This window comes from Nansenia antarctica, assembly GCF_963989245.1.
Source record: "Nansenia antarctica genome assembly, chromosome: 1".
NCBI lineage: Eukaryota > Metazoa > Chordata > Actinopteri > Argentiniformes > Microstomatidae > Nansenia > Nansenia antarctica.
The window spans coordinates 85397859-85413866 of NC_137674.1; the positions used below are offsets into that span (position 1 = coordinate 85397859).

The 16008-nt window shown below is 40.4% G+C and overlaps 2 protein-coding genes across 2 annotated transcripts; one reads left to right on the top strand and one right to left on the bottom strand.

Moving 5' to 3' along the window:
• Nucleotides 1-2055: 2055 nt before the first annotated feature.
• Nucleotides 2056-7682, top strand: dennd10 (DENN domain containing 10; the record flags this gene model as incomplete). Its single annotated transcript, XM_080543755.1, has 9 exons — nt 2056-2101; nt 2721-2917; nt 3167-3246; nt 4418-4566; nt 5083-5194; nt 5697-5797; nt 6239-6346; nt 6852-6946; nt 7515-7682. The coding sequence occupies 9 exons, from the start codon at nt 2056-2058 to the stop codon at nt 7680-7682; spliced, it is 1056 nt and encodes a 351-aa protein (XP_080399881.1).
• Nucleotides 7683-10275: 2593 nt separating this feature from the next.
• sfxn4 (sideroflexin 4) lies at nt 10276-15399 on the bottom strand. Its single transcript, XM_080538575.1, has 14 exons — nt 15259-15399; nt 15098-15163; nt 14847-14909; nt 14728-14754; nt 14561-14615; nt 14312-14337; nt 13932-13985; nt 13770-13832; nt 13589-13657; nt 12404-12494; nt 11974-12089; nt 11790-11875; nt 11034-11151; nt 10276-10573 (listed from the first exon to the last, which is right to left on the bottom strand). The coding sequence occupies exons 1-14, from the start codon at nt 15295-15297 to the stop codon at nt 10496-10498; spliced, it is 951 nt and encodes a 316-aa protein (XP_080394701.1). The 5' UTR covers nt 15298-15399; the 3' UTR covers nt 10276-10495.
• Between the last annotated feature and the right edge of the window lie 609 nt (nt 15400-16008).

Here is a 16008-nt window from a genome sequence, read left to right on the forward strand (position 1 = left end):
CACCAAAAACCACCAGCCCAAAACCTAGATTGTCAGAAAACCGCTAGTTACTATTGTGCCTCCTGCCCCCTAAACCGTATGTCTGTTGCCAATGATGTTTGTAAAATAAAATAAAAACCTGCACATTGTATTTAGCTACTAGGGTGTGTGTTTTAACTTCACGCATGTTGTAACTTTTAGGCACTGACATTTTGAAACTGCCTAAATGCTATTTATCCAGCCCAACCTAAATGCTATTTATCCAGCCCAGTGTGATCAAAAGTAGCCCATTCGGCGGGAACACGCCCCATCTGGCAACTCTGGAAGTGAAACGACACTGTCATTGGAAGGACTGTACTGTTAGTACTATTATGTATAATATGTTATTATAATTATATTATATGTATTCTATTCTATTTAGTGAATTCTATGTTTTACGCTCGTGGTGCAGTAATACCACCAGCCAGACAGGTGGTAGCAAATCCCCCTGGTTTAACTAGGCGTCCTACCAGCTTCCTCGAGCTGAGTTCTCTGAACGAAAATAAGACTTCCGGCTTAGTTTTCACGACTTCAAAATAAAAGCCCGAGGTAATAGATCACTGTATGTGATGGGATCACAATATTGAATGATACTTTTAATAAAGCAAATATTACGTAACAGAAAGTATGTACAATTTTAAAAATGGCTTAAAAATCAATTAATTTAGATTATTATAATATACATACTCGACCGGGGATCGAACTCAAGACCTCCCAATCTCAGGGCGGACACTCTAACTGCAAGGCCCAAACTCATAAACAATACTTTTAGTATATCAACGTGAGTTTCAATCATGAGGTGAGTCATACAAAGTGTTCTTGGCCTTTTACTGTGACCCAATAGTTCAAAGTGCCTTGTACACTCTATTCGGTTGTTAAGTCTGACATCACACATTTCCCGTTTTCCCATATTGTCAGCGTCTTTGAGCCTCGGAAAAGCGCTATACAAATCTAATAAATTATTATTATTACTGCAGCATTTCAAAGAGAGCACCTCAGCCAATGTTGGACCCGGAAACACGTCACGACTTAACAACCGAATAGGGAACACATGGTAAATGGACTGCACTTATATAGCGCCTTTTTTGCTGCTCCAAAGTGCTTTACAATGGCCTCTCATTCACCCATTCACACACACAAGGTTGGCAGATTGGCGGTTCGAGCCCCGGCTGGCCACTTGTCGAAGTGTCCTTGGGCAAGACACTGAACCCCAAATTGCTCCCAGTGAGCGGGCCGGCGCCTTGCATGGTAGCTTGCCTACCTCGCCATTGGTGTGTGAATGTGTGTGTGAATGGGTGAATGAGAGGCCGTTGTAAAGCGCTTTGGTTAAAGGCTAAGTTATAAGTTATAACTTATTATATAAGTTATATTAAGTTATAACTTAAGGTTATAAGTGCAATCCAGTCCACACTCTGTATGACACCTGTCATGGTTGAAACTAATTTAATAGGTACACTACAATTGTTGCTGAGTAGAGTGCTAGTAAACATCATGTTCATCCATGGAAAGGTATTTGTCTACAGTCCTTTGCAGTGCAGCAGTCTTTCATCATGGTAACGAGCATATTAGAAGAATTACAAATCCTTAAAAAACACAAATAATACATGGAGAGGATCACAACTTTATTTCCAGATATAGTTACATCATAATTTATGGTTCCTTTATCCACAGTAGTTCTAAATTAATCTAAACGCTTTTATTTTGAAGAATTGGTCATTTCCATCCAGCCCAGCTAAGTGGGCGTTGACACCTCGAAAGGAAGAAGTACCAAGAGAGGAAGAGAGACTTGTTCTATCTAACTTATTTACCTACTACATTACAAGTTATCTCATTTATTTTTGTATTTCTACATTTACCCCCTGTGTAGGTCTCCCCATCCAGCACAAACTACGTTTAACTAAGTTATTTTTAGTGTGGAGGCGACTTTTTTTTTAAATTCAATTGTACAGCAGAAGTGACAGTCGGTGTTAATGGTGTTAATGTAATGTCTGTAATGTGATTGTGAAGTCCCGCAGCTCAGACAGAAGGGATGGGGATATGGCGACTCCTGAATCTCAGCTCATATTAAGCGTTGGATTAATTGGTACGGCATTTAAGTCAACCTTTCAACTCATTATATAGGCTATTGTATGTATTTGTATATGTATCTACTTGTTTAAATCTTACTGCAATTCCTATGTTATTTTGTTATTTTGTTTATCTTTGTTCTATGCCCTTGTATTGTATGGTTTATTCTTGTTTTATTATGTAGTTTATATTATTGCTGTTGTGTGTTTTATTGATTATTATTGTTCTATTATTGTTTTTTATCCTGTGTGGATATGTTAAAGGACTTTATGCTGTAACGTTTGCAGGAAAAGTGCTATACAAATAAAGGTTATTATTATGATTATTACTTTGTGAGCGAGACATTGTGGTGCGTGTTGAAGACTGGAACCAACTTGCCTTAACATCATATCATGTGATATCATGTGATCATGTTTTTCGCAGTTCAGGAGATTAGCTGAAGTTAGGACAATAATAGATAGAGGGCTGGGTTGTAAATGCAGGTTGTCATTTATTGGTGATGACTGACACAATGTCTGTGCGTCTATCTGAATGTGTAGTTTAGTTGATTGATTTATTTGCACATATTATAAGAAAGGAAAAAGTAGTTTTTACATTGGATGCTGTACGTTCTTATTCTTATCCCCCTGTCACAGAGAAGGATGTGAATGCGGACACCTTGTGGGTGTGGTGCTATCCTTCTGTCAGTCCAGGGCTCCGGAACATTCTGTTGAAGAAGTGTTGTCTGACCCAGGACAGCCAGGGGCTGCACTCCTTCGTGTTCGGCCAGTTCTCTCGTACCTGGTACTACTTATCTACCACAGAGGTGCAGGAGCCCACCGCCCTGAAGAAGGTACAGTTACATCTGAGATTTTTTAATTTAATTTAATTATTTAACGTTTATTTAACCAGGAATAAAATTCATTGAGATTAAAAATCTCTTTTACAACAGCATCCTGGCCAAAACAGGCAACAGCTACAACTACTAGTATTCTACTAGATTAGACTAGTAGTATAGTATAACTACTAGATTCTCAAATGGTTGATTGAATTGCAACCAGATGATCAGTTCCCTTCATTGTTTTCATGTTTCTCTGTCTAGCTCACTCATTTCTCCATAGTCGTCACCGCCAAGGACTTCAACCCTGAGAAGTATGCAGCGTTCAGTAGAGTACTATGCAGGTACAGTATACTAACTACACCATTACTGATTACATCCCAATATGTTTCTGGCTGATCTGCATAGCTCTTGTGGTTGTGGTTTAATTCCACTAAACTAGTCTTTCTCTGCTGGTTGCCAAAATTAGATTTCTTTACAAGGATGAAACATGACCCAGTATTGGTTGACAGCTGAATACACAAAATTAAATATGTCATGATGTGCTATAAGCTTATTTTAGGGTGAAGTAGGGTGCTCAAATGCTCCACAACATATCTTTATTTACAAACAACTGTCTTAGTTTGTGAGTAAAGGCATGTGGTGTGCAGGCCGTACTTGGTTTTAGAAATCGTTTAGTCCTACACCCCACTAAAGGATGTGCGTTGTGATCACACGTCAGCGCTATGATGTTTAGTTTAGTTTATTTATTTAGCACATGATTAAAAAAGCAGTGCAAGGAGGGAACGAAGCCCAGAAGGCCTGTACATAGTTCCACTCCTGTCAACAGCTAAAGTTCAATATACAACAAAGAACACTTAACACATGTAAATAAGACAAGAGAAACACGTAATACATGTAAATAAGACCAGAGTAACACTTAATACATGTAAATAAGACAAGAGAAACCACAAACTAAATCATATCCATGGGGGCAAAATGGGAAGAGACAGAAAAAAGACACACGGACACATAGCTTTGCTCAGAACACGTCAAGAAAAGAAAAACAGAAATAAGAGCAATAATCATGGAAAAGAAAATAAGTTATGAAGAATTTAAAAAGAAAAGAAAACTGAATCTATTACACAGGACCAAGATGAAATGAACAGCTCATGACGAAATTAGATAATCCTGTCATGTTAATGTAATGATGTAATCATATGGACTGCACTTATATAGCGCCTTTATCCAAAGCGCTTTACAACGGCCTCTCATTCACCCATCCACACACCCATCCACACACACATTCACAATGGCGAGGTAGGCAAGCTACCATGCAAGGCGCCAGCCGGCCGGCCCGCTCACTCACTGGGAGCAATTTGGGGTTCAGTCGGTGTCTTGCCCAAGGACACTTCGACATGTGACCAGCTGGGGCTCGAACCGGCGATCTGCCAACCTTGCGATCATTAGACGGCGGCTCTACCTCCTGCGCCACAGCCGCCCCATAATGTTATGACATGTTATGACATTGTTCAGGGTGTACCTCAAGCATGGCAGCCCAGTGAAGATGATGGAGGGGTACATCGCCCTCCTCACCAGAGGGATCTACCAGAGTGACGAGAACGGCTCCTTCCTGATCAAGGACTATGACGTCAGGTCGGCATACCTAGTAGGCTCCGTTAAAGGTAAAACATATGAGTATAAGGACGTTAATAACACGTTAGTAACACATGCATGACCTTGTCAAATGTGACACGTTCTAATGCTTTGGTCCTCATATCGGCAACCGATCAAAATGTTCAGACTTTTCTTTTGAAACACTACGTGGAACTACGTTTCAACGTTGTTGAGAATCACAACACAAACTCGCTAGTCAAGCCGCAGTACTGCAACAACGCAATGGATTGGGTGAGTAATCCCCACTGCTACCTAGTTAACTAGAACACTACTTTACATTGTTAGCAGGCTCACTAAACAAGCTGTGTTAGTTGACTAGCGATGTGTCATTGATTTTCAACAATGTGCAAATGTGTTTACATTTTTCGAAAGAAAAGTCTGATCGTTACATCGGATCCCGACATGAGGACCAAAGCATTAGAACGTGACACACATTTCCTCAGTTTAGCTACAGAAACATGGTCCCTGAGAAGCTGAATCCATGTGAGAACAAAGGTTTTAGACCTGATGTGATTCCATTTCAGATGTAGTTTCACAGTTTGGGATGGAGACCATCGTCCTATACACAGCCCTCATGCTAAAGAAGAGGATTGTGGTCTATCATCCTCGCGTTGAAGCACTGTTGGAGTTCACAAGGTGAGGAGACATGCAGATACGTTTGGGTCTTGACCATCCTTCTTAATCGAAATATCGTTGAAAACTGCAACCAGCAGCTTAAATAAAAGTCAGACCAGGGTTCTGTTATTGTCGAGATTTAGAAAATAGTCCTTGTTGGCTTCATAACCGTATATTATAGATAAAAATATTTAGTACTTTTAAGAGATCATAATCGTTAGCCTCATAGCATAATTGCCTAAGTCATATTTTGCCCAAATGGAGATATCTGCCTAACTCTACTCTCCTAACACTGCTGATTCACTGTGCGTTATTGCCTCTATGCCATCAGCCTATCAGAATGCTTGTTACATTCCAAAATCACTATCTGCCCAAGTCATCTCTTTGACATGGGCATTTTTGACACTACAAACAAAGATGGCTCGGCTGACCACAAGTGAAACATGACTTAGGCAATTATGCTATGAGGCTAACGGCATGATATAAATCAAATTCACAATTTTCTTCTCTTCTCTTCCCGCAGAGCTCTTCCAGCCCTGACGTGGCACAGGAAGGACTGGTCCATTCTGCACCCGTATGTCCACCTCAACGACAGCGAATTGGAGAACCTCAGGATGTGTTCTGGTGAGCCAAGACATCATATAAGCGTTATGCAACAATTCACTTTACAGCAAATGTACTTTCATGTATGGATTGTAAATGTTAAAGATAAACTGATACTATTATTGGAGATACTCCAGTAAGCCTTGTGATATACAGAGTATTGTTAGGAGTGAGGTCAGTGCAGCTAGTACGCACACACACATCAGATCCCGATATGAGGACCAAAGCATTAGAACGTGTCACATTTGTTTTACTTGTTACCACACTACACACTACTATTACCACTCTTATGTCCCTGTAGACCTACCTGATAGGTAGAATACAAGTTAGGGAGAGACTATAAACAATGGCAGGATATACTCTCCATTTTGCACTGAGCTCCTGAAAAGCCTCATGGTGAAGAAATCATTAATGCCCATTAATAATTAATAATTAATACCCATATGCTTGTTTTCTCTGTAGGATATGTGGCAGGGTTCGTTGACCCTGAAGTGAGCAACAGATCGGACTTGTTTGATGTGTACGTGAACCTCCCCGACAGGGAAATCACAGTTTCCCAGAGTGCCAAAGGTTGGTGTCTGTCTGTCTGTCTGTCTGTCTGTCTGTCTGTCTGTCTGTCTGTCTGTCTGTCTGTCTGTGTCTTGGCAGTGAATGTAACTGAAGGAAGAACAACCTAGTTAGGCTAGTGCTATATGTAGTATTTCTACCTTCAAAAATGATGGCTAGGACGTCGGGTTATTAAGCGAAAGCTTCTTTATATAAAAAATGTGTTGGCGTACATACATTGATCACTTTCAAACAATAAATGAGCTATTGGATATTCACTTTCAATCTGGACGTTACAATTTTCATTTCTCAAAAACAACAAACTGTCAACTTCTATGACGTCTTGCCACAAGGCCTTCTGGGACCTGCAGTTCTACCTATTCTTAGGCCAATACGACAGAAATGTACTTCTTTTTAACTCTCTTAACCGTCAATCAATTATGTAACATATTAATCCATCATGTAAACTATTAATCAATTATGTAACCTATAAAGTTACAGCACTATTCTGTTGCCTCTCCTTTCACAGAGGCCATGGCGATGGGGAAGTTACACAAAGACATCGGCCACTTCATCGTCCAATCAGCAGAAGACACTGATAGAACAGATGGGCAGTTAATCAAGGTGAACAGCCTTGTCATTCACCTCTCCATGGTCAGGGACAAACCTGCAGTGTGTATCACTAGGGTGGTCCAGGGCCATAGACACCACTCGAGATGGCATCCCTACTGAAATAAAAACAGTCAAAATCATCCCCCTTCTAAAACTGCCATCCCCCCTTTCCATCCCTTATATCATTTTATCAATGAACGTGGTATTACTGCTATTTCAACATTAAGTTTTGCGCATATTGAGTAAAATACTGTGGGCGAGGGAGGGGGCGCGCACACATGCAATGACATTTTTACCACCAAGTCACTGACACTGAAGTCACTGACGCTGTGGGGATGCTAAACTTATATGCTAAACTTATGTCCCCATATGATCAAATCCACCATCCCCCCTGATTTTCTTTTACAACTTGAGTACTGGCCATAGCCTACAGTGCACATTTATGCACATGATGGGCGGCATGTGGGACTTAAAGAATAAATAAAAATAATAAACAAAACACGTGCAAGCATCAATCTGCAAAACACTGAGGTTTCCTTCCTTCTTGCTGAAATGTAACCTCTTCTTCTTTCTTCTCCAGGATATTTCGGTGAAGACGAGGGAGGTCCTGGCTAACCTGAGGTCCCTGGCGGAGGAGGGCGAGGACTCACAGATCACCTTGGAGACGTTGAAGCAGCGCCACTTCCCCCCTGCGACGGAGAACTTCCTGTTTCACCTGGCAGCCGCCGAGCAGCTGCTCAAGATATGACACTCGCCTGTCAATAACACGGTGTTAGGTCACTCCATCACTAACATGGTGTTAGGTCACTCCATCAGTAACCTGGTGTTAGGTCACTCCATCACTAACCTGGTGTTAGGTCACTCCATCACTAACCTGGTGTTAGGTCACTCCATCACTAACCTGGTGTTAGGTCACTCTATCACTAACATGGTGTTAGGTCACTCCATCACTAACATGGTGTTAGGTCACTCCATCACTAACATGGTGTTAGGTCACTCCATCACTAACATGGTGTTAGGTCACTCCATCAGTAACCTGGTGTTAGGTCACTCCATCACTAACATGGTGTTAGGTCACTCCATCAGTAACATGGTGTTAGGTCACTCTATCACTAACATGGTGTTAGGTCACTCCATCACTAACATGGTGTTAGGTCACTCCATCACTAACATGGTGTTAGGTCACTCCATCAGTAACATGGTGTTAGGTCACTCCATCACTAACCTGGTGTTAGGTCACTCCATCAGTAACCTGGTGTTAGGTCACTCCATCACTAACATGGTGTTAGGTCACTCCATCACTAACATGGTGTTAGGTCACTCCATCACTAACATGGTGTTAGGTCACTCCATCACTAACCTGGTGTTAGGTCACTCCATCTGGTGTTAGGTCACTCCATCACTAACATGGTGTTAAGTCACTCCATCACTAACATGGTGTTAGGTCACTCCATCACTAACCTGGTGTTAGGTCACTCCATCACTAACCTGGTGTTAGGTCACTCCATCACTAACATGGTGTTAGGTCACTCCATCAGTAACATGGTGTTAGGTCACTCTATCACTAACCTGGTGTTAGGTCACTCCATCACTAACATGGTGTTAGGTCACTCTATCACTAACCTGGTGTTAGGTCACTCCATCACTAACATGGTGTTAGGTCACTCCATCACTCCATCTGGTGTTAGGTCACTCCATCACTAACATGGTGTTAGGTCACTCCATCACTAACATGGTGTTAGGTCACTCCATCACTAACATGGTGTTAGGTCACTCCATCACTAACATGGTGTTAGGTCACTCCATCACTAACCTGGTGTTAGGTCACTCCATCTGGTGTTAGGTCACTCTATCACTCCATCTGGTGTTAGGTCACTCCATCTCTAACCTGGTGTTAGGTCCCTCCATCAGTAACATGGTGTTAGGTCACTCCATCACTAACATGGTGTTAGGTCCCTCCATCAGTAACCTGGTGTTAGGTCACTCCATCAGTAACATGGTGTTAGGTCACTCCATCTCTATTATTTTGTGTGCTATTGCATGACACAGTTCAGGCGATATAGGAGTGTGAGATGTAAATTTTTAGGGTAAAAAAAATAAAATATATATATATATTATATAAATATAATTTAAAAAGGATATTTACTTTAACTTAAGTCCTTTTTTATGAGCTTTTTTTTTTTTTTTTTACTCTTAAGTTGTTTCTTGGACTAGAACTTTTACTGATTCAATCTATTTTAACTAAAGTAACATTACTGTCACATGAGTATGATTTTTCAGGACACTTACCACCTCAGGCAGTTTGATGCGTTTCATCAAATTCCGTTCATTTATTAAATTGGAACATGCCAGCTTAATGTATCTGGAAATGTACTGTAATGGAAACCATAACAAACCGGAATCAGAATCAGAATCAGAAGACTTTACAGTACGTAACATTCCATTCACGGGCGACAGCTCTGGTGGACATTCCTGTCAACTGCACGCTCCCTCAAAACTTGCGACATCTGTGGCATTGTACTGTGTGATAAAACTGTACATTTTAGACTGGCCTTTTATTGTGACCAGCCTAAGGCACATCTGTGCAATAATCACACTGTCTAATCAGCATCTGGATATGCCACACCTGTCAGGTGGATGGATTATCTCGGCAAAGTAGAATTAGTAGATTTAAACAAATTTGTGAACACAATTTGAGAGAAACAGACCTTTTGTGTACATAGAAAAAGTCTTGGGTCTTTGATTTCAACTCATGAAAAATTGGAGCATTGAGTGTTGGGTTGTGAATATATACAGTATATCATCTTGGATAATGCAATACTAGCAATTACTACCTTCTACTTCACACACGTAGGTGTTTCTATGGTCTGAGGAGACGGGGTTATGTTTTATTTTGAGGTTAATCATGCCGCTTTTCTAACCCAGAGCCTTTTAACAAGCATAGACAGTCTGGAGCTACAACTCATCTCTCTCCTACCCAACAGTCCTTGATTTTTCATATGACAGGTGTATCTGTATCTTTATTAAGTTATGTTGCATTATTGATGTGTTGAAAACTATTTGGAAGCCCTTGTGTTGTTTCCTTACCGTGGTCACTAGAGGATAGTCTTTGTACCTGAAAATAACACACTGAATAAAATAAGACACTGAAACTGTTGTGCATTAAGTATGTCTACAGTTTATAGTTCCCAAAACAACAAACATTGTCAAAGGAACATGATATACAAATCCACTGTGGCAACAGGTGATTTAACTGTGACATTATATATATATATATATATATATATATATATATATATATATATATATATATATTATATTGAAATATTAAATCAGAGCTTTGAACGCCTCTCGACCAATCACAATGTTTGTTCATCAACCCATCGTATGTGTGCACTGTAGACCGCGGTGCTAGACCACTGGACCCCCCCAGGCCATGGGACTAGACCACTGGACCACCCCAGGCCATGGGACTAGACCACTGGACCACCCCAGGCCATGGGACTAGACCACTGAACCACCCCAGGCCACCACCAGGGCTTGTTTACTGTGCCTTTACCCTCAGAGCCCCCTGTGGTAGAATAGGTGTCCATCCACAGCTGCATCCTGTAAATGCTTCTCTACCTTTTCTTTTCTGATCTGTAAAACAAAAGAGGCAGAAGTTGAGTTCTAGTCTGATCTGAGTTTGGGGGAAACGCACGGTGAACATGAACATGAATGTGATCTATCTGAACACAGAGAACATGAATGTGATCTATCTGTACACAGAGAACATGAATGTGATCTATCTGTACACAGAGAACATGGATGTGATCTATCTGAACACAGAGAACATGAATGTGATCTATCTGTACACAGAGAACATGAATGTGATCTATCTGTACACAGAGAACATGAATGTGATCTATCTGAACACAGAGAACATGAATGTGATCTATCTGAACATAGAGAACATGAATGTGATCTATCTGAACACAGAGAACATGGATGTGATCTATCTGAACACAGAGAACATGAATGTGATCTATCTGAACACAGAGAACATGAATGTGATCTATCTGAACATAGAGAACATGAATGTGATCTATCTGAGCCGTACCTTTCCAAGCTGTGGGAAGAGGCTGAAGGACACTGGGATCATCAAGCCCAGGACGAAGGTCGTGCTGATGTGACGAAGAGGGGCGATCGCAAACGGGCTGCCCCGCAAAAACCGTGTCCTGAAATATATGAGATTGGTGTTATGGTAAATGGTCAATGGACTGCACTTATGAAGCGCTTTACAACGGCCTCTCATTCACCCATTCACACACACCGGCCCACTCACTGGGAGCAATTTGGGGTCCAGTGTCTTGCCCAAGGACGCTCGAACCGCCGATCAGCCAACCTTGCGATCATTAGACAGCGGCTCTACCTCCTGAGCCACAGCTGGCCCTAATGTTATGTTATGTAATGTTATGTGGCAATAAACTGAAGAATAGTAGCTAGCTTGATAATTTATAATTCCCCAGCTAGCTAGGTGTTACTTGATTGAAGCACACACATTTGACTTATCTTTATTAACAGTGGAAGTGATGTACCGGTATATCGAGGTAGAATGTAATAATAATAATAATACATTAGATTATATAGTGCTTTTCTAGACACTCAAAAACGCTTTACAAACTGAAAAGATCGAGTACCGGTTAGTAATAATAAAAAGAAACAAAAAATAAAAAATAAAAAGTATAGGGGTCTAATACATTTTTTGATTACTAAATCTAAATCTAAGTGTCTTTGTAGGACAATCTACTACTCTGTATACTGTATCAAATCATTCCCTAAGAACTATAACACACCAGCACGGGAAGTTACTTACTTTTGCAAGAGGAACACCAGGGCGTTAGGGACAGCAGCCGTAGCGCCGAGCAGCGCTGCTCTGGAGAGAGCCGTTTCCCTCACAGCCTAACCAAGATATATGTCAGTAACACATAATAATAATAACTCCTGAAAGGTAATTAACTTAGTTTGTTTTCATTCGTCTTCACTGACCTTCCTCTCACCTTTGCTCCGGCTTCCTGAGAGATTCCGACAGAATTCCCATTGGAGTCAAACACCTGGATCCCATTCTCTGACTCCTCACTTCTAACAATGAGCACATTGAAGTAGGCCAGGGCAGCTAGGGGGATGAGGCACAGATGTATGAGAAGGAAAAGCAGCCCTATCCAAACCAGCTTGAACAAAGAATCAATCTACAGTAAACAGTGAATCACTAACAAAAGGGAAGAGACAGTTGCCTGAATTCTCAAAAGAAGCTGGTCATATTTTTGGACACAAATACATATATTTAGCATTTATCATTCCTTGTTAAGAGTAGTCTTTTTTTAGACCAATTTCTAATCTCCCTTTTTTTAAAGCAAATTAATTTTTTAACCAGCTACATTTTATTTTATTTCTTTTTTTTCTTTTTTTTGCAGTAAATCCAACACTTACCTGAGAGAGGAACAGGTAATACTGACCTGAAAAACACCTGGGCAGGTGGGCTGGTCACGCCTAGTCTCCTCATGACTATTTGAGGAATTGCCTAAAACACACGTCACCTAGTTACCAAGCAACCTTTGACCCTTAACACCCATCCTCTACTCCTGTTTGGTCCATTATGTAAAACAGTTGCATCATGTGTATCATGAGTAAGCACTAATAATGATACTGTGTTAATAAGCTTAATTTGTACAACATATTTCATACAATGTTGTAGGCCAGGAAGATGCACTGTCATACAAGGTGAATATCACATCCTGTCTCAAAGTTATATTTGACACTATGATAAGTGAAAAGTTATAAACAAGTCAAACCTATTCTGGAAAAAGAAATTAACACGCACCAAATGCAGACAGATTTTGGAGGTTAAATCTGTACATTTTACCAGCCACTTTGGAGGATAGGCAACAAAGCTACGCTTCAATTTAGAAATTAAACTGGTGCGATCCGCAATTATGGTCACCGTTGAATAAACATTTGTGACAACACCTGCTGTTCCTGCCTCCTTCAGCTGACTGTAACTGCATCTCACTCACTCTTCTCCTACTTTCAAACAAATCCCAGAGTCTGAGGTTTCTTAGTTACAACAACGTCTCTGGTTACAACCGAAAATAAAGCATAACAGTACAATTCAACTACAAGCGACAGCATTAGATCGCAACTTACACACGTCAGCATGAGATAGAATACATGCAGGGTAAAAAAAAAAAGTATTTTTCTGATATTTGCCTTAATATTGGTTTTAAAAAGTGTCTGGTAAATGTTCTCATCCACCAGACACCTTGGCTGACAGACCAGAAGGTTACGGACACGTCGTGACGTTAGAATTATAAGGTTCTATCTCAATTTTTGTCAAAATTGAGTTTTTTACATAATCTGATCCATTAGGTGTTTATTAATGCCTGTGTGGTGTTATATTTTTAAATTTTGACATTTTTGAGTTAGTAATTTATCAAATACAAAGGTTCCATCTCACAAAACATAATGGAATGTAAAAACTTTGAAGCTCAATATCTCTGAACTGCCCTAAACGGAGATAGAACCTTATAATTCTAAACGGAGATAGAACCTTATCATTCTAAACGGAGATAGAACCTTATCATTCTAAGCTCACGACATGCAGTGGCACTGACTCACCCCTGCACAGGTTGAATATGCAACCGATCCGACGATCAACAGAACCTGCTTCAGAGACGTTCTCTTCCCCTGATGGAGCGAGATGATGCAGCTAGTTATATACACAAACATTACATTCAGATCCAGCACAGAACACAGCAAGAACAAAGGCAGAACGCTTCCTGTATTATTTAATATTTACCTTATCAGAAGAGATATTTCGGTTTGTATGATTGAATCCTGCGCTGTAACTCTGAAGCAAAAACTATAGAAAAGACACATTTCTGTCATTTCAGAACAAGATTGAATGCATGATGACAATTTGTAGTTTACCAGCTGATGTGATCAACTGCAGGTCCCTTACCTGCCAGAACAGAGCCGCTTTGATTCCATTGTGAGGCAAAAAACTGGCAACAACCTGCAGTGAATGACACATCTTTAACCACTACTGTGGTGCACGAAAGGTCATATCTACTGTGGTGCACGAAAGGTCATATCTACTGTGGTGCACGAAAGGTCATATCTACTGTGGTGCACGAAAGGTCATATCTACTGTGGTGCACGAAAGGTCATATCTACTGTGGTGCACGAAAGGTCATATCTACTGTGGTGCACGAAAGGTCATAATAATATCATTTTGGAGTGAACACTGAATATAGAATCGGTTACACCACTGAGTGAGTGAGTGATTAGCAGAAAGCCAACTTTTTAATTATTTTTGAAAACACAATAAAACACACTTACCAAAGGGGCTGATATAGGTAATACAGCTAAAAAAACAAGTCATTTCAAATACATATTATTTTAAAAATAATAAAAATAAAGAATGTTTATGGCCATTTCTGTCAATTCTAACAATCTTTCTGTGAGAACGATGTTATCTGTGCACATGTTCTTGATTATATTGAACACATCATATTTACTCTAATGCTGTAGCACAAAGTAAATAACTAGCATGAGATGTTTCATTGGACAAATACTGCAGTAGCCTACCTTGAGGACGGAAGATAATCGGTAGTGTAGCACCAGAATCACAATGAACAGAAGACTGTAAAAAGAGATAGAGACAGAGATGGAACAGGCTTACATCCATGTTTCGATCTAAATTAGTCAGAGTGGACCTCAACATCAGGCTACCCCCATCCCCCCATCTCACTTACAAGGGAAAGCATCCATGCACCTTCAGCCTGGAGAGGAAACAGAACCTTAGATTAGTAAAACATTTGCAATGAAGTCAGCGTGGTAAAGTGAGGTGCAGTTTTGAACAAGACTATCATACCTTCTCATTATGAAGCTGTTTAGCCCCGTTGCCTAGGAGCGATCGGGCACGTTCTATTTCAACCTGATAAAAAATTAAATTAGTTTTTTTATGAAGCTATCAAACAAAGGTGCACAAAAGGTCCTCTGTGCAGTGAGAGCACACTGTAAATATGTAATAATTTGAAATACAACATACATATATATATATAAGATATATATATGTATATAAATAAATAAATCATTTAGATTATCCTGAGCAGGCCTACTCACATCAGAAGAGAGCAGGGAACTTGGATCCAGAAGATTAACCCAGAGGCGTAGTCGACTAAGGAATGACTGTAAAAACATGACACATTAAATGAGCCTATAATAATATCACACTTCAATGTAATGAACCTGCAGGTGGAGCACAGTGTGCAACTGAGACCAACCTTGCCCTCGCTTTTCCAATAAAGCAAGTTAGGATCCATTTTGAATGGGCAGTCTTACATTAGACGAAGTCTTACATGTAACGCATTATTTGTTGCTTTTTAGCAGATTTATACTGCTAGACTTGTATCACACCTCTAACTCCTCCATGTGTGTTTAAGGTTAAGTTATTTTTACAATACACTTCCGCAATGACGTGCAGGGTTGCCAGATGGGATTGACAATTTCCATCCTAACCACAGTCTAAAACCCCGCTAAATCCACCCCAAAAAAACAGCCTAAAACCTAGATTGTCCGAAAACCGATAATTACTATCGGGCAGGTCCCCATCTCCTGCCCCTAAACTGTATGTCTGCTGCCAATGATTTTTGTAAAATAAATAAATAAAAACCTGCACAATGTATGTAGCTACTAGGGTGTGTGTTTTAACTTCACGCATTTTGTAACTTTCAGGCACTGACATTTTGATACCGCCTAAATGCGATTTATCCAACCCAAACTAAATGCTATTATCCAGCCCAGTGTGATCAAAAGTAGCCCATTCGGCAGTAACCCTGGTAACCCGCCCCATCTGGCAACCCTGATCACGTGATGATGTACTACTTGTTCGCGCTTCTTCTTCTTCTGTTAGGTTTAACGGCAGCTTGCATCCTCGGCGTTGCACTACTGCCATCTGCTGGATTTATCCAACTCCTACATTGTCCATCTCGTCTGCCTATCAGCCCAGCCCCAGTCATGTATATTTACATTAA

Bases quoted from the DNA above. Each gene is read 5' to 3' on its own strand.
- sfxn4 (XM_080538575.1), bottom strand. From the start codon at position 15,297: ATGGATCCTAACTTGCTTTATTGGAAAAGCGAGGGCAAG. The intron at 14,910-15,097 runs GTGAGTAGGCCT...ATTTTTTATCAG, and splicing joins GTTCCCTGCTCTCTTCTGAT to GTTGAAATAGAACGTGCCCG. The intron at 12,495-13,588 runs GTGAGTCAGTGC...CGTGTGTTTTAG, and splicing joins CATATTCAACCTGTGCAGGG to GCAATTCCTCAAATAGTCAT.